The 26,153-nt window shown below is 38.7% G+C and overlaps 1 protein-coding gene across 7 annotated transcripts in view; it reads right to left on the bottom strand.

Moving 5' to 3' along the window:
• Nucleotides 1–26,153, bottom strand: part of LOC128691368 (uncharacterized) — a 159,608-nt gene that overhangs the window by 11,290 nt on the left and 122,165 nt on the right. For all 7 annotated transcript variants that reach the window (XM_070091558.1, XM_070091560.1, XM_070091556.1 and 4 more), the window contains 3 exons: nucleotides 15,569–15,945; nucleotides 11,766–12,026; nucleotides 9,967–10,099 (listed from right to left, as the gene is read on the bottom strand). In XM_070091558.1, the coding sequence (XP_069947659.1) occupies nucleotides 9,967–10,099; nucleotides 11,766–12,026; nucleotides 15,569–15,945 (771 nt within the window). The remainder of the gene's footprint in view (nucleotides 1–9,966; nucleotides 10,100–11,765; nucleotides 12,027–15,568; nucleotides 15,946–26,153) is intronic.

Below are 26,153 nucleotides of genomic sequence, written 5' to 3'. Positions count from 1 at the left end.
CCTGTACCCTGTACCATATGGTACAATGTACTATATGGTACAATGTACTATATGGTACATTGTACCATATGGTACCATTGTACCATATGATACCATTGTATGACATGGCACCATTGTACCATATGGTACCATTGTACCATATGGCACAATGGTACCATATGGTTCAAAACCATAGAATTCATCTTCAGCTCCACTTCCATCAGTCTTAGAACTGTAAGTTGTGAAGAGGAGAGTCAGAATTCGCCCGGAGAGTGAGTGGGGAGTGAGAGCTTCCTTGCCGCCAGGCACTATGAACAAAGCTACTTTGCCTGCGTTCCCACAATGCCATGCGGGCATCCAGATTTTTTCTATGGTGTGCACACTGACCACCCAGACCCATTCTCTTAGATGTAGGCCTACCAGCCTTCTCGTGCTAAATTTGACGGCACTAGAATTTTGGCGTAGATCTACGGTTTGGACCCTGAACGTAAATCCGTAGATCTACAGGACGGACCCTCAAAGGGTTAAAAAGGGAAAGTTAATACGACATAGCATCAGTGAATCCTTGGTATTTGCCCTGCTGTTTGCTCTAGCTGGCGTTCAACTGAACTGGTGCTCCCACAAGGTACTAAGTGGTTCCAGATTAACCCCTTGACTGCCGCAACCCAAAATCCTGAGGTGTCTCCTGGTGTCACAAAATTTCCGAAAAAAAAAAATCCTATGAAACGACAGAGAATCTTTTCCCGATTGTAATGACACCAAAAGAACAAAATTTGATGGAAAACTGACGGAATTACGCTCTTGCAAAGTTAGCGACCTTGGCGATTTTTACGAATCGGCGATTTCACCCATTTTGAGCCATATTTTCGGATAATTCCATTGTTCCAGTCGACCAAACTCATAGCTATTTCTTTAGAACCCCAGTTTTTCTATCGATTAAGTACAAGAAACTGCCCATTACCAATTTCAACTACCCAATATCGTGGTCAGAAATATGCAATTTGGCCAATTTCACGAAAATTAAAAAATATGACAATTTCAAAATAGGGTCAAGGTCAAGAATGAACAATGCAGACATTCCTGACTCTAAAATAACATTATCTATGTTCATCAGTCACGTCTCTAGACCCCTCTGATATTACTCTTGCTTTCTATTTTGAATTTTTATTCAAACAAAAAATAGAAGATTTACTGTTATGCAGACTACTGCAATATTGTAATAATTGTATAAATAATGTCAACCCATTCATGACTGCGTATTAGAATGGCTACTTGGACATTTATTGGAAAATGACATCATTTGTTTAATTTTGAACAACGGCAAATATCAAACATTTCCCCTACTTTGAGCTCCATTTCAAGGTTCTTTTCATAGTAAAACCAATCAAAATCAACACTATTTCTATATTTTCCATTCTATCAAATGAGACCAAGAAAACGAGAATACAACAATAAATACTATACGAAAATAGATCACAAAGTCAGCATTTTAATTAAAAAGAAACGGTCAATTTTTTTTTTCATCATGCACTGCGTGCTGCAGGATTTTTTTTATGTGGTGCACACTGACCACACAGACCCATTCTCTCACATGTGGGCCTACCAGCTTTCTCCTGCTTGATTTGAAGCCGCTAGAATTTACGAGTATACATACATAAAAAACGGTGGCTCGTAAGACGTATACATACGACCGAAACAGTCAAAGGGTTAATACTGTGCACACCGAGTGTTAAGACCCATTCTATAACGACCAGGCATCTCAGGCCAATCGTGTCAAATTTGGAGGCAGGAAAAATAAAACATTGATCTACGTTTGGAGCGTTAGCAGTAAGAATGTAGATCTACATTTGGACAGTTAACCCTTTCAGGGTCCGTCCCGTAGATCTACAGCTTTACATTCAGGGTCCAAACCGTAGATCTACGTCATGAGCTCAACTCACTTTGATAAACTGTGAGTGGTACATTTGGGCCTAGATATGAGAGAATACATCTATGAGGTATGTGTGCACCACATAAAACAGATCCTGCAGCACACTGTGTATAATGAGAGAAAAAAAACTGAAATCATGATTTTTCGATTAAAACAGCGACTTTGCAGTGTTTTTTCGTATGTTTTTTATAGTTGTATTTGCGATTTCTTGGTCTCATTTGATAGAATGGAAGACATATTACAGAAATAGAGATGATTTTGATTGGTTTTAGCACTGGAAATGGCTTGAAACTGAGCTCAAAGTAGCAGAAATGTTAAATTTTTGCCGATATTCAAGAGTAAATAAACGACCTCACACGTCTAATACACGTCAGCTGGTGGGTCTAATATGCATTCACAAATATGGTGATGATATTTATACAATTATTACAGTATTGCATAACAGTAAATCTTCTATTTTTTGGTGTGAATAAAAATTCATTATGTGAATTAAAAATCAAAATGGAATTTATTTGTAAAGCCTCAAAACGTAACTAATGAACAGAGGAAATGTTAGTTTAGTTCCAGAAATACCTACATTGTTTATTCTGGACCTTATTTTGAAATTGGAATATTTTGAACTTTGTGTTAAATTGGCCAAATTAACAATTTCCGATCACTTTAATTTGAAGTTGAAACAGTTGACTTGGCGATTTCTTGAGCTCAATCGATAGAATAGAAGTAATACTAGTGAAATAGCTAAGAATTTGGATGACTGGAATAATGTAATTGGCCTAAAATGGGAGTCGAAGTCGGCAAAATCGCCAATTCATAAATATCGCTGACACATCAAAATTCGCGAGAGCATAATTTCGTCAATTTTCCATCAAATTTCGTACTTTTTGTTTTATTACCTTCACAAAAAGATTCTCTACCATTTCATAAGAAAAAATAACAAATTTTTTTTTTTTAAATTCTTGGACACTGGGGCACCACTTCAGATTTGGGCCTTGGACCCTGAAGGGGTTAAGGGGTTAAAGTGCAGGCACTGTACTTCTCACCTCCAGGACTCAAGTCTGGCTAATTGGTTTCCCTGAATTGATTCACAAAATATTACCCTGCTCGTATTCCAACAGCTCTTCAGATCTCAAAAACCATTTATCTCCATTCTCTCCTATCTATCATGCTCATACATGCCTGCTGCATGTCCAAGCCCCTTGCACACAAAACCTCTTTTACCCCCTCCCTCTATCCTTTCCTAGGATGACCCCCTACCTCTCCCCCCCCCTCCACTACAGATTTATACACCATCCAAGTCATCCTATTTTGCTCCATCCTCTCTAAATGCCTACACCACCTCAACAACACCTCTGAATAATATTTTAGTAACTTCACACCTCCTCCTAATTTCCACACTAAGAATTTTCTACATAATATTTACACTACACATTGTCCTTAACCCTTTCAGGATCCAGAGGCCAAATCTCAAACGGTGTGCCAGGTCCAAGAATTTTAGGAAAAAAAAAAAAAAAAAAAAAAAAAAAAATTATATAATTAAAGATAATAATTTTCTGTAGGTAATAAAACAATTTTTTTTTTTTCGATCAGTAGGTACCGAGATATAGAGGCGTGAAGTTGACCCCCAATCACCTGGTGGCAGCAACATCTGCGACTTCCGTATAGTCGCATTATTGTATTTTACGTTTTCGTTACTTTTTCTTTTCTTTTCTAATATTTTTTTCCAGTAACTTTTGTGGCCTGTGAGACCAATATAATGTATAATTGTACACTCATTGTATTCAACACAATAACTTAACTAATTTGTTTATCATTATATTGCTTACAAAGCTTGTTTACAAGTTTATTGTAAACAAAATCATGACGAAAATATTAGTGCAGTTGTGTTGAATACAACGGTACCATAAGGTGCAATGGTACCATCTGGTGCAATGGTACCATCTGGTGCAATGGTACCATATGGTACAATGATACTATATGGTACAATGGTACCATATGGTACAATGATACCATATAGTGCAATGGTACCATATGGTACATTGTACCATATGGTGCAGGGTACCATATGGTGCAGGGTACCATATGGTGCAGGGTACCATATGGTACAGGGTACCATATTATACAGGGTATCATATGGTACAGGGCACCATATGGTACAGATACAGGGATCCCTATGGAAATAAGTCACCCTGACTTTTTGGGGTTATCCTAGGATTTTATACATATGCTGCTATGTATGATAATCTATGTAACTATTTGTGTACACCTGAATAAACTTACTCAAGCACATGTGGCATCATAAATAAGTTTATTTAGGTATTCACAAATAAAGTTACATAGATTATCATACATACCAGCACATATTTGGAGAACCTAGGATAACCCAAAAAAGTCAGACAGATTTATTTCCATTAAGGTCCCTGTAGCCTGTACCATATGGTACAATGTACCATATGGTACAATGTACCATATGGTATAATGTACCATATGGAGGTCCTGGAGGGATTGGTACCAAACCTGCACATGAAAATCACTCCATATGAAAGCAAAAGACTTGGTAGGAGGTGCAACCATTTCCCCGATGAAAAGCAGGGGCACCACGAGTACACTGAGAGACAACATAATAAGTGTCCGGGGGCCCAAGACTGTTCAATTGCCTCCCAGCATACATAAGGGGGATTACCAATAGACCCCTGGCTGTCTTCAAGAAGGCACTGGACAGGCACCTAAAGTCAGTACCTGACCAACCAGGCTGTGGTTCATATGTCAGCTTGCATGCGGCCAGCAGTAACAGCCTGGTTGATCAGACCCTGATCCACCATGAGGCCTGGTCTTAGACCTGGCCGCGGGGGCACTTACCCCTGAAACCCTGTCCAGGTAAACTCCAGGTAACCATTGTACCATGTGGTACAATGTACAATATGGTTCAGAACCACAGAATTCCTCTTGAGATCCACTTCCATCAGTTTTAGAACTATAAGTTGGGAAGAGGAGAGTCAGAATTCGCCTGGAGAGTGAGAGCTTCCTTGCCGCCAGGCATAGTGAACTAAGCTACTTTGGCGGCATTCCCACAATGCCATGTGGGCGTCCAGATTTTTTCTACAGAGTGCACACTGACCGCGCCATTCTCTTAGATGTAGGCCTACCAGCCTTCTCAAGCTAAATTTGAGGCCGCTAGAATTTTGGCATAGTTCTACGGTTTGGACCCATAATTCAAAGCTGTAGAACTACGGCATGGACCCTGAAAGGGTTAAACAAGACATCTCCACTGCCTCCAGCCACCTCCTTGCTTCAGCATTTACAACCCACACTTCACACCCATATAAGAGTGTTGATACCACTCTACGTACTCTTGTAAATTCCCTTCTTTGCCTCCATGGATAATATAATTGAATACACAGATACTTCAATGCACCACTCATCTTTTTTTCTTCATCAATTCTATGGTTAACCTCATCCTTCTCCTAAATATCTGAACACATTCACTTCTTCCATACCCCTCCTTCCAATGTGATACCAATTTTTTTTTTAACTCATTTGATACATTCATCACCTTACTCTTATCTATGTTCCCTTTCAACTTTCTTCCTTTACACACCTTCCCAAACTTGTCCACTAACCTTTGCAATGTCTTTAGAATCAACAAAAAGCAGTTTTTTTTTTTTTAATATTTTCATCATTCAACACTTTCACCTCACTCACACGTAATCACTGTTTTTGCAGAGGTGCTCAGAACACAACAGTTTAGAAGCATATATGTATAAAGATACACAACATATCCCTTCGAACTGCTAATATCCCGAAACCCCTCCTTTAGAGTGCAGGCACTGTACTTCCCATTTCCAGGACTCAAGTCTGGTTATATAAAAATAACTGGTTTCCCTGAATACCTTCACTAAATATTACCCTGCTCACATTCCAACAGACCATCAGGTCCCAAATACCATTCGTCTCCATTCACTCCTACTGAACACGGTCATGCATGCCTGCTGGAAGTCCAACCCCCTTGCCCACAAAACCTCCCTTACCCCTTCCTTCTAACCTTTTCGAGGACGACCCCTACCCCACCTTCCTTCCCCGACAGATTTAAATGCTCTCCATGTCATTCTACTTTGATCCATTCTCTCTAAATGACCAAACCACCTCAACAACCCCTCTTCAGCCCTCTGACTAATACTTTCATTAACTCCACACCTTCTCCTAATTTCTACACTCCGAATTTTCGACGCTTCAACTCCCAAGTATCTGAAAACATTCACTTCTTCCATACTCCACCTCCCCAATTTAATATCTAATTTTTCTTTATCTAAATTATTTGATACCCTCATCACCTTACTCTTTTCTATGTTCACTTTCAACTTTCTACCTTTACACACACTCCCAAACTCATCCACTAACCTTTGCAATTTTTCTTTAGAATCTCCCATAAGTACAGTATAATCAGCAAAAAGCAACTGTGTCAATTCCCATTTTGTATTCGATTCCCCATAATTTAATCCCACCCCTCTCCCGAACACCCTAGCATTTACTTTTACAACCCCATCTATAAATATATTAAACAACCATGGTGATATTACACATCCCTGTCTAAGACCTACTTTTTCCTGGTATACTCAGTAAACTTATTCCTCTATAATTTTTACAATCTCTTTTGTCCCCCTTCCCTTTATATAAAGGGACTATACATGCTCTCCGCCAATCCCTAGGTACCTTCCCCTCTTTCATACATTTATTAAACAAAAATATCAACCACTCCAACACTAAATTCCCCCCTGCTTTTAACATTTCTGTCATGATCCCGTCAGTTCCAGCTGCTTTACCCCCTTTCATTCTACGTAATACCTCACGCACCTCCCCCACACTCGCATCCTGTTCTTCTTCACTCCTAAAAGATGGTATACCTCCCTGGCCAGTGCATAAAATTACTGCTTCCCTTTCTTCATTGATATTTAAAAGTTCCTCAAAATATTCTTGCCATTTACCCAAAACCTCCATCTCCCCATCTACTAACTCCCCTACTCTGTTTTTAACTGACAAATCCATTCGTTCTCCAGGCTTTCTTAACTTGTTTAACTCACTCCAAATTTTTTTCTTATTTTCATTAAAATTTCTTGACAGTGCCTCTCCCACCTGCTCTCCTTTTGCACAGTATCATCAGTAAAAAGTAACTGTGTCATTTCCCATTTTGTATTTGATTCCCCATAATTTAATCCCATCCTCCTTCCCTATAAATATGTTAAACAACCATGGTGATATAAACAGATTATACAAAGAACTCGACAACACACTTCAAAATTTAACCAAACAGTTTATTTAAAAAAAAAAAATGAAATGAAAAAATGGCTTAACAGGTTGCAGTGGAAATGAAGTCAATACCCTAGCTAGAAGTTTTTTTGGTTTAATATCTTCATTATGCACCCCATATCCATCCTGTGGGCAGTAGTTAAAAGATTTCAGAAGCACATAGCTGGATCAATTCACAACCCACACTTTGGAGAAGAAACTTTAGACAATGTTTTAGTTTGTCTTGGATCATTATAATTTTTAAGACAGAAGGAAACACCTTCACCATCATTCATTCCATTGCCATCTTTCCAGAAGCATGCCACCATCACAGTTCAAATGACTTCACACTGCAACAGCCTTAAATCCGTGACATGACAATGGTCCAGGATGGATTGAAAAGTTGTCTAAACTGCTGGAAATTGTATGAAATAAAATGCTCCAACACAGACACTTAAATCCAAACCCCTCGCCCACAACACCTCCTTTACCCCCTCCCTCCAACCTTTTCGAGGACGACCCCTACCCCGCCATCCTTCCCCTACAGATTTATATGCTCTCCATGTCATTCTACTATGATCCATTCTCTCTAAATGACCAAACCACCTCAACAAACCCTCTTCAGCCCTCTGACTAATACTTTTATTAACTCCACACCTTTTCCTAACTTCCACACTCCGAATTTTCTGCATAATATTTACACCACACATTGCCCTTAGACAGGACATCTCCACTGGCTCCAACCCCTCCTCGCTGCAGCATTTACAACCCAAGCTTCACACCCATATAAGTGTTGGTACTATTATAGTTTCATACATTCCCTTCTTTGCCTCCATAGATAACATTTTTTGCCTCCACATATACCTCAATGCACCACTCACCTTTTTTCCTTCATCAATTCTATGATTAACCTCATCCTTCATAAATCCATCCACTGACACGTCAACTCCCAAATATCTGAAAACATTCACTTCTTCCATGTTCCTCCTCACCAATTTGATATCCAATTTTTCTTTATCTAAATCATTTGATATTCTCATCACCTTACTCTTTTCTATGTTCACTTTCAACTTTCTACCTTTACACACACTCCCAAATTCATCCACTAACCTTTGCAATTTTTTTTTAGAATCTCCCATAAGCACAGTATCATCAGCAAAAACTGTGTCACTTCCCATTTTCTATTTAATTCCCCAAAATTTAACCCCACCCCTCTCCCAAACACCCTAGCATTTACTTCTTTTACAACCCCATCTATAAATATATTAAACAACCATGGTGACATTACACATCCCTGTCTAAGACCTACTTTTACCGGGAAATAGTCTCCCTCTCTTCTACACACCCTAACCTAAGCCTCACTATCCGCATAAAAACTCTTTACAGCATTTAGTAACTTACCACCTATTCCATATACTTGCAACATCTGCCACATTGCTTCCCTGTCCACTCTATCATATGCCTTTTTTAAATCAATAAATACATGTACAATAAAAATTTCCTATCTTTATCTAAATACTGCTCACATATATGCTTCAATGTAAACACTTGATCAACACATCCCCTACCCACTCCAAAACCTCCTTGATCATCTGCAATTCTACATTCTGTCTTACCTCTAATTCTTTCAATAATAACCCTACCATATACTTTTCCTGGTATACTCGTTAAACTTATTCCTCTATAATTTTTACAATCTCTTTTGTCCCCCTTCCCTTTATATAAAGGGACTATACATGCCCTATGGCAATCCCTAGGTACCTTCCCCTCTTTCATACATTTATTAAACAATAATACCAACCATTCCAACACTATATCCCACCCTGCTTTTAACATTTCTGTCATGATCCCGTCAGTTCCAGCTGCTTTACCCACTTTCATTCTACGTAATGCCTGATGCACCTCCCCCACACTCACATCCTGCTCTTCTTCACTCCTAAAAGATGGTATACCTCCCTGGCCAGTGCATGAAATTACCGCCTCCCTTTCTTCGTCGACATTTAAAAGTTCCTCAAAATATTCTCGCCCTCTACCCAAAACCCCCATCTCCCCATCTACTAACTCCCCTTCTCTGTTTTTAACTGACAAATCCATTTGTTCCCTAGGCTTTCTTAACTTGTTTAACTCACTCCAAAATTTTTTCTTATTTTCATTAAAATTTCTTCAGTACCTCTCCCACTCTATCATCCACTCTCCTTTTGCACTCTCTCACCATTCTCTTCACCTTTCTTTTACTCTCCATATACTCTGCTCTTCTTATAACACTTCTACTTTGTAAATACCTCTAATAAGCTACCTTTTTCTCTTTTATGACACCCTTTATTTCATCATTCCACCAATCACTCCTCTTTCCTCCTGCACCCACCCTCCTATAACCACAAACTTCTGTCCCACATTCTAATACTGCATTTTTAAAACTATTCCAACCCTCTTCAACCCCCCCCCCCCCACTACTCATACCTGCACCAGCCCACCTTTCTGCCAATAGTTGCTTATATTTCACCCGAACTTCCTCCTCCCTTAGTTTATACACTTTCACCTCCTTCGTACTTGTTGTTGCCATTTTCCTCTTATCCCATTTACCTCTTACTCTAACTGTAGCTACAACTAGATAATGATCCGATATATCAGTTGCCCCTCTATAAATGTGTACATCCTGGAGCCTACCCATCAACCTTTTATCCACCAATACATAATCTAACAAACTACTTTCATTACGTGCTACACCATACCTTGTACATTATGAAAATTAAATATACTGTATAAAAATATCATACCTTCAGAGCTGTTTCTAATTCATTATTACTTCTGGGAAATAACTTCAGAGTATTGCGTAAGATTTTCAAGGGGTAAATAATTAAATTTGACAGCATCTTTCCATTTCCACCATAAATAGCTTTGCAACCAGACCTGGAACAATTTCATAATCATCAGTCAATAAAAATTTAACAACAAAGCAGCCTTTCACAATAACTTTTCTACTAGAGAAGAGAAAATAATATGCATAACATGAATACAGTAAGCTTTCTTCTGTATAGTGCATTTTTTTTTGCAAATACAACTGAAAATTTGCATTCAGCTTGCACTGAGTATGTGCACTACTTCAATTTGGATAATTTTTTTTCTTGGAAAAAAAAAAACACCATATAGATTGGCTTTATAAGAGAGTTTATAGCTAAAACTATATTGAAGAATCAATAACCTCATTAGTGGAACTATTAAAACTACAGTGGCAACGCAGTTTTCGTCCTTAATCCATTCCAGAAGGTCGGTCGAAATCCAAAATGGACAAAAACCGAAGTAGTATTTCCCATAAGAAATAATGTAAATCCAATTAATCCGTTCCAGACACCCAAAAGTATTAACAAAAAACACATTTTATAGAGAATAACAATAATTTTACATACAGAAAACAATGAGAAATAAATATAAAGTACTAATTTTAATGGATAAATGAACATTTACATCACTGTTACATACCTTTATTGAAGACTCTTGTTGGCATATGGAAGAAGGCGAGGAGAGGAGAGAGAGGAGAGGTTAGTGTTTGGAAGGGGAATCCCCCTCCATAAGGATTTCAGGTATCAAAGGCCTATCTGGGGTTACTTCCCTTCTTTGTCTTTTACTGGCACTAGGACCAGCTTGAGAGTCACCACAAAACAGAGGCCTGTTTCTGGCATCTCTTTAAGATTTGCCTAAAATGGGCAAGAGAATGTCACTGAACATGTTGCAGACACGGCTTGCAACAGTTTTGTTAGGGTGATAATTCTCCGCAAAACTTTGCAAATCACTCTACTTTGCACACATGTCCTTAATCACTGAAGAAGGTACATTCTCCTCTCTCTTCCTCCTCCTCTGAAGCAATCTCCTCAGCTGTGATCTGTTGCTGTTCCAGCTTCCTTGATTTTTACTTTCTTCACCAGGATGGAACTGACTGTTGATTTGGACTTCCCATATATCCTGGCGAGCTTGGCCACACATACACCACTATCATATTTTGATAAAAGCTCTGTCTTGAATCCTATTGTGTTTCTCACCTTCTTTATAAAGGGTTAGCACTCAGATCTTTCTTTGGCCCCATGGTGGCTTATTTTGCAGTAGCACTCAATAAACAAGCACCAAAAACAATGGATGAAGCCGCGGAGTACTGTTCACTTGACAAGCGACAGAGGCAGACTGTGTCAGGCAGCGGCGTCCAGGGCATGTGAATGCATCTGATACAAACAATTTCTGAGTCGATGTACGAAACCCAGAGTAAAAATTCACCGAAAAAAAGTGGTCGAAATCAGAATTAAACAATATTTGAAATGGACAAAAACCAGAGTTTTACTATATACTGAAGTATCAATAACCTCATTCATGGAACTATTAAATCTATACTGAAGCATCAATAACCTCATTAGTGGAACTATTAAAACTATAATGAAGCATCAATAACCTCATTAGTGGAACTATTAAAACTATAATGAAGCATCAATAACCTCATCAGTATGGGACTACTACAACAAGTCTTCAGCATTCAAATTTGTAATGTAACTCTCATGAATAATGAAGGTAAGGAGGGTTATGCACTCACTCTATTAGCTGTATATACACACATGCATCAATTCCCTTATCTAAGATAATCATTGGAACAACAATTCTTCTTTCCCTGAGTACAGACTGGATATCTAAGTTCAATAACTGGGATAACTCTGCACTCAAGATAAAGGGTTGTCCACTGAATTCTATAACATGAAGTGTTGTTTTTGTTGACAGGGATATGCAGTTGACCACACACTGGAACACGATGTTCTTCTCTCTTGATTTAAGGCTCCGCATTATCACTTCATCTTCTCTGAATTATAAAAAAAAATCTGTAAATACAGGTACAAGTACTGAAAGAATTATAATGAGCAAGTGTAAATAATTCAGTGATTGGGGATTTGAACCAGTGGTCTGGTGGTCCTAGAATTACCAAGTGGTTGTTCTTAGCCACTAGACCACAGAGATTCATATCATTGTGGTCTAGAACTCACCTATATGTCATACCTATTTTTAAAACTATGAATGAAGTTTGGCTCCACCACTTCATCAAGCACATTCTATGTCCTGTCTACCCTGAGACTGTGCCCCCAATTATCATTTTCATGCCTCTCATACAGCCTATCCTTGTCTGCCATATCAATTCCCTGAGTATTTTGTGTGGTGTTATCATGTCTTCCCTGGTCCTTCTGTCCTCAAGGGTCATTTAGATTCAATTCCTATAACCTTTCCTTGTACTTCATACTCCTTAGCTCTGGAATTAGTTTCACTGCATACTTCTAAACTTTCTCCAATTTCTTAACATGCTTCCTTAGGTGTGTGCTCCATACTGGGCCTGACACAAGCTGTATAAAGCACCCAGAATGACTTTGGTGAGATTACTGAAGGTCACTCTCAGATTTGCCAGGCAAGCATTGACTGCAGAAGTTATTCAGTTGATATGATCCTCTGGCAACATGGTAGGAACTTTGCCTACTCCCAGTGGCTATGGTGGCTATGATGGACTGGCAATTCTAAAACCATCAGACAACAGATCTGAATCAACTATCAATCCACTGAAAAACAATACACACATATTGACTCTGCACTGAAAAAAAGATAACTTTTATCAAGGATTATTAATAGAAACAATGATAAAATACTGTACAGCATGTATTGCAAGACCACACATGAAGAGATACACAACTGAAACTTCTTGCAACAAATAACTGTACAGGCTGACCATCATTAACCCATAAACGGTCCAAGCAGATCTACGTTCACATGTGTAGTGCTACAAAAGTAGATCTACGTTTTTTTTACATATTTTCAAATATAACAAAAAAAAAAAGTAGATCAAAGTTTTTTACACATTTTCAAATGTACAAAAACAAAAAGAAGGTCTATTTTTTTTACTACTTTCAAATGTTGAAAAAAACGTATATATACGTTTGGACCGTTTACGGGTTAATCCGGCATCATTGGAACCAGTAGGGTGGCGGATTAGTGATTTTGCCAGATTACAACTTGGTTAGGTTAAAATACACTTAACCCAATGGTGATATTTATGCATTGGCGATTTCACCTACTTTATGCCCAATTTTTAGCCCATTCCATTGTTCCAGTCTACCTAACTCACAGCTATTTTGCTAGTATTCCTTCTATTGAGTACAAAAAACCACCCATTTACCTATTTCAACTACCCAATAAACTGGTCAGAAATCGGTAATTTGGGCAATTTTACACAAATTTCAAGAGATGCCAATTTCAAAATATGGTCTAGAATAAACAATGCAGACATTCCTAGCACTAAAATAACATTTTCTCTGTTCATTAGTCACATCACCAGGCCCCTCTTATATTATGCTTGCTTTCCGTTTTAAATTTTTATTCACACAAAAAATAGAAGATGTACTGTTATGCAGACTACTGTATTACTGTAATAATTATATAAATAATATCAACCCATTCATGACTACATATTAGACTGGCCAGTTGAACACATACTGGATGGTGACATTGTGTTTACTCTTGAACATCTGCAAAAACTGAATATTTCCGCTACTTTGAGCTCAATTTCAAGGTACTTTCTGGCGTGAAACCAATCAAAATTATATCTATTTCTGTAATATATCTTTCATTCTATCAATGAAATAAAAAAAAACAAGAATACAACCATGTGAAAATACACCGTAAAGTTGCTGTTTTACACCAAAAGCACAGTCATCTTCTTTCCTCATTATGCACTGTGTGCTGCAGGATTTTTTTTATATAGTACACACGTACCACACAGACCTATTCTCTCATATGTAGGTCACAGCTTATCTGAGTGAGCTGAGCTCACGGCACCCAACAGTGGCTTCAAAGCCACCTTATCTTTTATGGACAATGTACGGTGTATGCGCTTTACACAACAAGAAGCATTTCTTTTATTCACTGGAACCATGGCTAGGCTAAAGTGAGCAGCTTATAACAATAAATGGAGAAAAAGAAATTGGAATGCCTTATGCAGCAAGTAACGCCACCAAACAGTAGCAACAGGTTGGTGTGGTTACCCTGGAAATTTGAAATCATGCTAGCTGAAATTAGCGCCAAATTACTGATGGAACCGGATTACTGATTGCCGGATTAGTGATGGCCAACCTGCATTATGCTCATATGAAGCATTAAACCCATGGGTCATTTAGTGCACAGCTGTATAACAATAGTATGAATTATGCTCATATGAAGCATTAAACCCATGGGTCATTTAGTGCACAGCTGTATAACAATAGTATGAAATACTCCACGATCACATAAGATCAAGAAAAACCATTCTATCTCTCTGTACCCACCTATATTTTTTCCCACAGCCAACAAGAGCTGTATAAGCAAAGGAAAGAGAGAAAGAGGAAACTTTAGAGGGACATTAATGATTCCAAAGTACAAGCGAATTCTTTTCTTCAAATGCTTTTCTTGACTGAACTTTATAATGCCTTACTTTTATTTGCATTCAATAAATTACTCTTTCAATGCAATTCAGCAGATTCTACAAAAATGAGCTTAAATTTATCCCTCCTTTTCCTTTCCCCTCCAACCAAAAAGTTAGAATCTTTTCCTACATAAGCATATTGATAAAAAGCAGGATTGATAGGTAGTAGGTTGGTAGACAGAAACCGCCCAGGGAGGTACTACCGTCCTGCCGAGTGTAAAGCGGAAGCCTGTAATTGTTTTACATGATGGTAGGATTGCTGGTGTCCTTTTTTTTTGTCTCATGAACATGCAAGATTTCAGGTACATCTTGCTACTTCTACTTACACTTAGGTCACACTACACATACATGTACAAGCACATATATACACACCCTTCTGGGTTTTTTTCTATTTTCTTTCTAGTTCTATTCTTGTTTATTTCCTCTTATCTCCATGGGGAAGTGAAACAGAATTCTTCCTCCGTAAGCCATGCGTGTTGTAAGAGGCGACTAAAATGCCGGGAGCAAGGGGCTAGTAACCTCTTCTCCTGTATATATTACTAAATGTAGAAGGAGAAACTTTCGTTTTTCCTTTTGGGCCACCCCGCCTCGGTGGGATACGGCCGGTGTGTTGAAAGAAAGAAAAAGTTTAAGGATTAACTTTGATAAATTTGTATCTCAAAGCAGAGCAATAATGTGTTGTAACTTTCAAAGGCTCAAATTCCTTGGATCAAGAGCACTTCACCAGCCTCAAGGGACCCCCCCCCACTGAAGGGAGAAAATAATAAGCAAGTGGAAGTCTATCAAATCAGAGTAAACACTGTGATAATTACATGTGACCCACAAGAGGAAACTCACCAGGAGTCACAAGATAAATACCATGCACATAAATACTGTACCATTATGTAATTTATTAAAAAACTTACTCATCACTGTAGTACGTATCATCTCCTCTGGCAGAAAGTATAGGATGGTCAAGAATGCTTGTTACATTTGTTTCAAATCCCAGTGAAGGAACAGCTGGATTATCAGAAATAGACCTTAAATTAGCAGGAGGTTCTACCACTTCATAATTAACAAGTGAATGTTCAAAACCTGGTGGAGGATCTATGGCTAGAAGATTTACAGGTGCCAGCTCAAATCCAGGCGGAGGTTTTATTGAACTGGTTTTTGTCTCAATAACTGAAGTAGAGACATCACCACTTGCATGAGCGGCAGATGCAAAGCCTTCATCAATGAGAACCTCACCAATGTTTATGCCTTTCTCATTACTAGTGTCCCACAGAATCATGTTAGCTGAACCCTGAAAAAAAGAAAAATACAGAAATTGGTTACACTCTCCTTTTTCAAAAATTATAAATGAAAATGCTAAGCTCTCTAATAATCATGAATGAAAAAAGGTAAACTCTTTATTAATTTAATAATTATCAATGAAAATGCTAAGCTGTTTAATATTTAAATAATACTGAAAGCGATTTATAAAGTCAAAATTTGTGCAAATGAATTTGAGAGTAAAGTGAGACTAAGAAAAAAAGGGATAGTACAATGACAGCAGTGAAGAAAAAATATAGCTACTGGGTGGAGTGAAAAATATTTTGTGGATGAAATTTTTTTTTTTTTTTTTTTTAGCATGAAAATGAAACCCTGGTATAAATGAGTAATAGGAAAAGAAAAAAAGGAGGGTGTCCTCCTAAAGAAAAAATTTTTGCACTGAAGTGCCTGATGAAGCAAAATAGAACTGTTGCATCTATATCATTACCAGACACCGACATACATCCCAATGAGCAGACTTAGCACACTGTACCAATGACAACCAAACATAAGAAAAAGCTGCAATCCAGTTCAGCAATTACTTAAAAAATAAAAGGATTCAATATATAGTAAGGCCCCACTTTACGGCGTTTCGCCTTACGGCGTTCCGCTAATACGCAATGTCAAATTATGACCAAAATTTCTTATACGGCAAGCGGTCTTTCAAATACGGCACCCCCAAACGGTTTGCTTACATTTTCCGTGACCACATCTATTATGTCAGGAAACTTTCCAAAATTTCAAGTGTTTTAAAGTTACTGCATATTTTATATGTTTTCTTTTTTTTTTTTTCAACAAGTCGGCCGTCTCCCACCGAGGCAGGGTGACCCAAAAAAAGAAAGAAAATCCCCAAAAAGAAAATACTTTCATCATCATTCAACACTTTCACCACACTCACACATTATCACTGCTTTTGCAGAGGTGCTCAGAATACAACAGTTTAGAAGCATATACGTATAAAGATACACAACATATCCCTCCAAACTGCCAATATCCCAAACCCCTCCTTTAAAGTGCAGGCATTGTACTTCCCATTTCCAGGACTCAAGTCCGACTATATGAAAATAACCAGTTTCCCTGAATCCCTTCACTAAATATTACCCTGCTCACACTCCAACAGATCGTCAGGTCCCAAGTATCATTCGTCTCCATTCACTCCTATCTAACACACTCATGCACGCTTGCTGGAAGTCCAAGCCCCTCGCCCACAAAACCTCCTTTACCCCCTCTTTCCAACCCTTTCGAGGACGACCCCTACCCCTCTTTCCTTCCCCTATAGATTTATATGCTTTCCATGTCATTCTACTTTGATCCATTCTCTCTAAATGACCAAACCACCTCAACAACCCCTCTTCTGCCCTCTGACTAATGCTTTTATTAACTCCACACCTTCTCCTAATTTCCACACTCCGAATTTTCGGCATAATATTTACACCATACATTGCCCTTAGACAGGACATCTCCACTGCCTCCAACCGTCTCCTCGCTGCTGCATTTACCACCCAAGCTTCACATCCATATAAGAGTGTTGGTACTACTATACTTTCATACATTCCCTTCTTTGCCTCCATAGATAACATTTTTTGACTCCACATATACCTCAACGCACCACTCACCTTTTTTCCCTCATCAATTCTATGATTAACCTCATCCTTCATAAATCCATCCGCCGACACGTCAACTCCCAAGTATCTGAAAACTTTCACTTCTTCCATACTCCTCCTCCCCAATTTGATATCCAATTTTTCCTTATCTAAATCATATGATACCCTCATCACCTTACTCTTTTCTATGTTCACTTTCAACTTTCTACCTTTACACACATTCTCAAACTCATCCACTAACCTTTGCAATTTTTCTTTAGAATCTCCCATAAGCACAGTATCATCAGCAAAAAGTAACTGTGTCAATTCCCATTTTGAATTTGATTCCCCATAATTTAATCCCACCCCTCTCCCGAACACCCTAGCATTTACTTCTTTTACAACCCCATCTATAAATATATTAAACAACCATGGTGACATTACACATCCCTGTCTAAGACCTACTTTTACCGGGAAGTATTCTCCCTCTCTTCTACACACCCTAACCTGAGCCTTACTATCCTCATAAAAGCTCTTTACAGCATTTAGTAACTTACCACCTATTCCATATACTTGCAACATCTGCCACATTGTTCCTCTATCCACTCTTTCACATGCCTTTTCTAAATCCATAAATGCAATAAAAACTTCCCTACCTTTATCTAAATACTGTTCACATATATGCTTCAATGTAAACACTTGATCTACACATCCCCTACCCACTCTGAAGCCTCCTTGCTCATCCGCAATCCTACATTCTGTCTTACCTCTAATTCTTTCAATTATAACCCTACCGTATACTTTTCCTGGTGTACTCAGTAAACTTATTCCTCTATAATTTTTACAATCTCTTTTGTCCCCTTTCCCTTTATATAAAGGGACTATACATGCTCTCCGCCAATCCCTAGGTACATTCCCCTCTTTCATACACTTATTAAACAAAAGTACCAACCACTCCAACACTATATCCCCCCCTGCTTTTAACATTTCTGTCATGATCCCATCAGTTCCAGCTGCTTTACCCCCTTTCATTCTACGTAATGCCTCATGTACCTCCACCACACTTACATTCTGCTCTTCTTCACTCCTAAAAGATGGTATACCTCCCTGGCCAGTGCATGAAATTACCGCCTCCCTTTCTTCCTCAACATTTAAAAGTTCCTCAAAATATTCTCGCCATCTACCTAATACCTCCCTCTCCCCATCTACTAACTCCCCTACTCTGCTTTTAACTGACAAATCCATACTTTCCCTAGGCTTTCTTAACTTGTTCAACTCACTCCAAAATTTTTTCTTATTTTCATTAAAATTTCTTGACAGTGCCTCTCCCACTCTTTCATCTGCTCTCCTTTTGCACTCTCTCACCACTCTCTTCACCTTTCTTTTACTCTCCATATACTCTGCTCTTCTTATAACACTTCTGCTTTGTAAAAACCTCTCGTAAGCTACCTTTTTCTCTTTTATATGTACTCTGATAATTATACTTATGTTTACCTGTACCTAAATATACTTACACACTGTGCTGGTGTGCAGGTACACATTAAAATCGCTAAGGCTCTCTCTACTCATGACATCAATACTACGTAATAATAATCACTCTTGGGCACACTAAATGTCTTATTTTACATCAATATAGGCATTTTCATTAATCCATCTATGATATTTTCCTCAAAATTATATATGAAACCCATTACATACCTGGAGTTTACCTGGAGAGAGTTCCGGGGGTCAACGCCCCCACGGCCCGGTCTGTGACCAGGCCTCCTGGTGGATCAGAGCCTGATCAACCAGGCTGTTGCTGCTGGCTGCACGCAAACCAACGTACGAGCCGCAGCCAGGCTGGTCAGGAACCGACTTTAGGTGCTTGTCCAGTGCCAGCTTGAAGACTGCCAGGGGTCTGTTGGTAATCCCCCTTATGTAAGCTGGGAGGCAGTTGAACAGTCTCGGGCCCCTGACATTTACTGTATGGTCTCTTAACGTGCTAGTGACACCCCTGCTTTTCATTGGGAGGATGTTGCATCGTCTGCCAAGTCTTTTGCTTTCGTAGTGAGCGATTTTCGTGTGCAAGTTCGGTACTAGTCCCTCTAGGATTTTCCAGGTGTATATAATCATGTATCTCTCCCGCCTGCATTCCAGGGAATACAGTTTTAGGAACCTCAAGCGCTCCCAGTAATTGAGGTGTTTTATCTCCGTTATGCGCGCCGTGAAGGTTCTCTGTACATTTTCTAGGTCAGCAATTTCACCTGCCTTGAAAGGTGCTGTTAGTGTGCAGCAATATTCCAGCCTAGATAGAACAAGTGACCTGAAGAGTGTCATCATGGGCTTGGCCTCCCTAGTTTTGAAGGTTCTCATTATCCATCCTGTCATTTTTCTAGCAGATGCGATTGATACAATGTTATGGTCCTTGAAGGTGAGATCCTCCAACATGATCACTCCCAGGTCTTTGACGTTGGTGTTTCGCTCTATTTTGTGGCCAGAATTTGTTTTGTACTCTGATGAAGATTTAATTTCCTCGTGTTTACCATATCTGAGTAATTGAAATTTCTCATCGTTGAACTTCATATTGTTTTCTGCAGCCCACTGAAAGATTCGGTTGATGTCCCCCTGGAGCCTTGCAGTGTCTGCAATGGAAGACACTGTCATGCAGATTCGGGTGTCATCTGCAAAGGAAGACACGGTGCTGTGGCTGACATCCTTGTCTATAGCATATAAACCTGATACATACACTCACAGAACAAAAATTGATGTAAATATGAGATTTGTTTACAAAGCAGCTGTGTAGGTAGTGTCGGAAGAATTATGTTTTCTCTAGTCAAACACTGCGGGGTAACTGTAGAAAAATATTCTTTTCGTATGCCTTTACTCTATATACAGTAGGGCCCCACTTATATGGCAGGTTAGGTTCCAGGCTACCGCCGTAAAGCGGAAATCGCCGTAAAGTGGAACACCCTTTTTTTCCACTTATAAATGCATACAAATACTAGATAACAAGTTTACACTAACATATATTAAGTTAGCAATACAACTAGGCATCAAAAAACAATAAAAAAGTACAATACACACATAGTGCACTCATTACTTACCTTAAAATATTTATAGTCTTAATCTAGGGTGAGACAAGTAGTATTTATTGTAAGAAATCAAGTGTGGTATGTATGGTAGTCAGCCAGGCTACCATACCAGGCCACCCCACCTACACATAATATTCTATTACATTTAAGCATCCCAGAGCGATAAAATGCATATACAGTTTACTCATTACTTACCTTAAAATATTTGTAGTCTTAATCTAGGGTGAGATGAGTAGTATTTATTGTAAAAAATCCCAAAAATCGTCGGGCTACTTAACACATATGATTCTATGGGTGTAGATGAGTAGTATTTATTGAGAGAGAGAAAAAATGAAAAAACAGGCCCAGAGTTATGTACAAAGACTTCAACGTGGGACGACGACCTGTTACATTAGTGGCATGGTAGTATATAAGCCAGTCTGGGCTGAACCATATTCCAAAGGACCAAAAACTTCCACCCACACATACTGATGAAGCCACTGTGTGGCGAAACGTTTCTTCAATAAAGATTCCCATGTGTTGCATAAGTGTCTCAATTCTTCATATGCTGTTATGTATGATAATCTATGTAACTGTATTTGTGTATATCTGAATAAACTTACTTACATACATATGAAAGGAATAATTTTCTACAGTTACCCCCAGTAACACATTTTCTCTTATGTTAGATTAGAGAAAATGTTATTCTTGGCATCACTTGTAAAAGTTATCTGGCTACCGCATCTCATATTTATGTTTATTTATTCTATTGTGGGGTGTATTTATCATCTTTTATGTTATGTATCATGTTTATTATATAATTTTGAAAAAATATCATGGATGGATTAATAAAAATGTGTATATTAACGTAATATACGACATTTAATGATACTTGGTGATTATTATTATTATTATTTCTAATATGGCATCACTTGTGCAAGTCGTCTGCTACCACATCTCATATTTATGTTTATTTATTCTACTGTGGGGTGTATTTATCATATTTATATGTTATGCATCGTGTTTATTATATAATTTTGAAAAAATGTCATAGATGGATTAATGAAAATGTGTATATTAACGTAATATACTACATTTAAATGAGACTGATTATTATTATCATTACTAATATGACGTCTGGAGACATAAAACACTCTTACTGATTTTAATGTGTACCTGCATGCCAGCACAGTATGTAAGTTTATTTAAGTACATGTATACATAAGTATAATTATCAGAGTATATATAAAATATGAAATAACTTTTAAAAACACTTAAAATTTTGGAGTTTCCAGACATAATGGAGAGACTTAGTGCTTACTGAGCTCACAGAGAATGTAAACAAACCAAGTGGGGCACGGTGTCCGTATTAGAAAGTCAGGTGGGGGGAGCCGTATAGCGAGTTTTGGTCATAATTTGAAATGACCGTATTAGCGGAATGCCGTAAAGCGAAACACCGTAAAGCGGGGCCCTACTGTATAGCAATTCATGACCCTTGTGGGTTTAGTGCTTTTTATAATAATAATAATAATAATAATAATAATAATATTATTATTATTATTATTATTAATTATTATTATTATTATTATTATTATTATTATTATTATTATCTTCATTCACTCTAAAAATGGTGTGTTGCTGTTTGCTTATTCTTTACTAACTTGTACAACTTGCACACAATGTTAGAGTATTTGTATTGTGAGGTAATTATTATTATAATAATTTTTTTTTTCAACAAGTCGGCCGTCTCCCACCGAGGCAGGGTGACCCAAAAAAGAAAGAAAATCCCCAAAAAGAAAATACTTTCATCATCATTCAACACTTTCACCACACTCACACATTATCACTGTTTTTGCAGAGGTGCTCAGAACACAACAGTTTAGAAGCATACACATATAAAGATACACAACATATCCCTCCAAACTGCCAATATCCCAAACCCCTCCTTTAAAGTGCAGGCATTGTACTTCCCATTTCCAGGACTCTTACAAACGTACGTGAATGAACTAAATGTAGACACATATTAATACGCATTTATTTCGCCTGACCAAGTGATTGCCCACTACCTGTTCAGTTTGTGTTCTTACATTGTTTCAACTCTGTATCTCGTTCTCTCTCTCGTTTACTCTTTCGTTAACTAGTTGGCTCTCATTGACAATGGCGTCTAAGGTTAGCTGTGATAAAAACAGGAGTCGTAAGCCTCTTGCTTTAAGTGCCAAGTTAGAGGATGATAGTGTGCCATTCTGATTTTATTCAATAAACACCCTGCCACTCACCTCTCACACATTAATATTAATATTTTAAGGTAAGTAATAAGTGTACTCTGTGTGTATCTTACCTTTTAAAGTTTTTAATGCCTATTTCTGTTGCTAACTTAATATAAGTTAGTGTAAACTTGTTGTCTGGCATTTATTGCATATTTTATATGTGCTCTGATAATAATACTTGTGGAGCTGTGTGGTAGCCGGGTGGAGGGACAACATTACGTTTTCTCTGCTCAGCCATCAGAGAAAACGTGTATGAATCTGCGTTTGGCCCACCCACTCCCCCACTCCACTTTTGTTTACAATTTTTGGCATGAATTATTCATTACTTCTACCTTCGTTTATGATGGCATCTAAAGGTAGTTGTTAGAAATGATTAAATTCAGTGAACAAGGTATGTCTGTGGAAATAAATGGTATAAAATACCGACACAATGGAAATATAAACACATATGCAGTATAACGTGATCCTTTATTGGCTACGTTTCGCCCACACAGTGGGCTTTTTCAAGTCACAAACAGATCTACCTGGGGTGGAAGGGACGCGAGTGTTTATAGTCAGGTTCAGAATGCTGAGGTCAGGTGGAGAATGCTGCATCTGATGATGTACCGAGTGGGGTTATAGAGTCTAAAATCTTGGGTAGCTTGGAGAGGAGATTGGATAAGTTTGTGAGCAGACCTTCTACAGTGTTCTTCCATTCCTGTGTTCTTTTGTGGGATAGCGATGAAGAAGTTTCTTGGCAAGTGGTTCAGCTATGTTATAGAAGCCACTATTCTGGTTGAAGTTGTCGGATATAGAAATAAGTGATGATTCCAGGATTCTTCAGTATTGAGTGTTGTCTTCTGTGGCGATAAGTCTTGAGTTTCTGTAGTTTATCAAGTGGTTGTGTGAATTACGGTGTTGTACACAGGCATTCCTTGTGTCGTCAGACCTGCTTGCGTATTGGTGTTCTGAAATACGTGTTTGGAGGTCTCTTGATGTTTCGCTCACGTATAATTTGTTGCAGTCATTACAAGGGATTATGTATACCCCTGCAGAGGGTGGAAGCTTGTCCTGTCTATCACTGGTAATGTCCTTGATGGTCGAAATGAAAAGACAAATGACAAATATTCTGCTTTTGACTCTCGCCCAGGCAGGTCATAGCAGCTCTCCTTACTCTGTCTCCCTACGATCCCCGTTGGGGAGGGGAACCTTTACCAGCGTTGTCATCGCCTTGACTTACACGATGAGCTACGCAGATCGTGTAAAGATCAAACCAACAAACGGTACCGTTGATGATTCAACGAAGATTGCTCTTGCAACTATTGTTCAAGGAGCACTGCAAGTAAAATTCAACACCATACTGTCACTGAAAGAAGCATTCATTGTTGTGTGTCACGATGATGCTGAAGCAGAGAAGTTACTTACTACAGAAGCCACCACTACTCTTACTGCTCAAGGGTTTACTGTTACATCATCTCCTGCCCTCAGGGCAAGGAAATCAGTATTCCTTAAAAAACTTGACAAGATTCTGACTTCTCAATCAACTGCTGAACTCAAGTCATCCATCGAGAGGCAAAATACTTGGGCTACTGTTGACAGCATTACAAAAATCCCAAATGCAACGTCCATGCTCAAGGTCACCTTCACCGACGTGAACATGGCTGCCACTGCTCTGAACGAAGGTCTTGCTGTCTACTACTACTATATCAGTCCTACCTACATTGAAGCAGAGAGATACCACTACATTCAACATTGCTGGGACTGTTATTCATACCATCACACCACCAAAGCATGTCCAGATAAAGACAAGAAGTTCTGCACTACATGTGGTAGTGAGGGACACACCTTCAGTTCCTGCAACGCTGCTGCTCCATCACAACCAGCGTGCTTAAACTGCAAGAGTAATGACCACCATCAGGCGCGGATATAAGGGGGGGGGCCCAGGGGGCCTGGCCCCCCCCCCCTTTGGCCCTCTTTGGGCTTTGGCCCAGTGTCGTAGCTGGGTTTTCATTTTGGGGCGAGGGGAAGGAGGGGCCAATTCTTTACATGGCGGGGGCATACCCTCCCGAATTATTTGAGATTTTAAAGCCGATATATATATATATATATATATATATATATATATATATATATATATATATATATATATATATATATATATATATATATATATATAAAGGTAGTAGGTTGGTAGACAGCAACCACCCAGGGAGGTACTACCGTCCTGCTAAGTGAGTGTAAAACGGAAGCCTGTAATTGTTTTACATGATGGTAGAATTGCTGGTGTCCATTTTTCTGTCTCATAAACAAGCAAGGTTTCAGGTACATTTTGCTACTTCTACTTACACTTAGGTCACACTACACATACATGTACAAGCATATATATACACACCCCTCTGGGTTTTCTTCTATTTTTCTTACTAGTTCTTGTTCTTGTTTATTTCCTCTTACCTCCATGGGGAAATGGAACAGAATTCTTCCTCCGTAAGCCATGCGTGTTGTAAGAGGCAACTAAAATGCCGGGAGCAAGGGGCTAGTAACCTCTTCTCCTGTATATATTACTAATTATAAAAGGAGAAACATTCGTTTTTCCTTTTGGGCCACCCCGCCTCGGTGGGATACGGCCAGTGTGTTGAAAGAAAGAAAGATATATATATATATATTTTTTTTTTTTTTTTTTTTTTTTACTTTTCTAGACACAAAACTATGCAGATACTCCTTTTCAAGTGGGGGGGAGCCCACAGCTCTAGTGAGGGAGAGGGGGGCGGACCCCCCAGGCTCCCCGTAGTTAAACCACTGCTTTGGGATGCATTTAAATTTGTTTTGCAACTTTGCAAGTTTACAGACCACTAATACCTCTAGCTCCATAACAATACAAAAATGCTTTTTAAGTTTGGATACTTATAATAAACATTTTGGAGCTGTATTGATGCTGAGAATAATGAGATGTGGCAAAAAAAATCGTGGAAATGTCCTAACTTGAAAGAAATTTCGCATAACACCCAGAGAAGCAGGCAGGCTCTGAGAGAGCGAGGCTCAGCCTCAGCGAGCGTCAAGCAGTGTTGCATGTTGAGAGCACGTGGTAACATCAGACAGCTGATGCGGCGTGACCCCGTGACGGTGAGTCACCGTCCCCCGGTATTTCAAGGCTCCAACACACATGCTGACTCACTGCGAGCCGGGCAGGAACCAGGACGAGAGGGTAAGGGTTCATGAACCATTCAGTGACCTTACTGCACCAGGTAAAGGGGCCAGGGCAAGATTAATACATTAGGCTATTGTGTTTATGCCTGTTTTGGGGCCTTGTGGGACAGTGCCAGA

The sequence above is a fragment of the Cherax quadricarinatus genome, chromosome 36, assembly GCF_038502225.1.
Source record: "Cherax quadricarinatus isolate ZL_2023a chromosome 36, ASM3850222v1, whole genome shotgun sequence".
NCBI classification, from domain to species: domain Eukaryota; kingdom Metazoa; phylum Arthropoda; class Malacostraca; order Decapoda; family Parastacidae; genus Cherax; species Cherax quadricarinatus.
The sequence above is the reverse complement of the archived record's forward strand: the minus strand, read 5'-3'. Positions and strand labels throughout refer to the sequence as shown.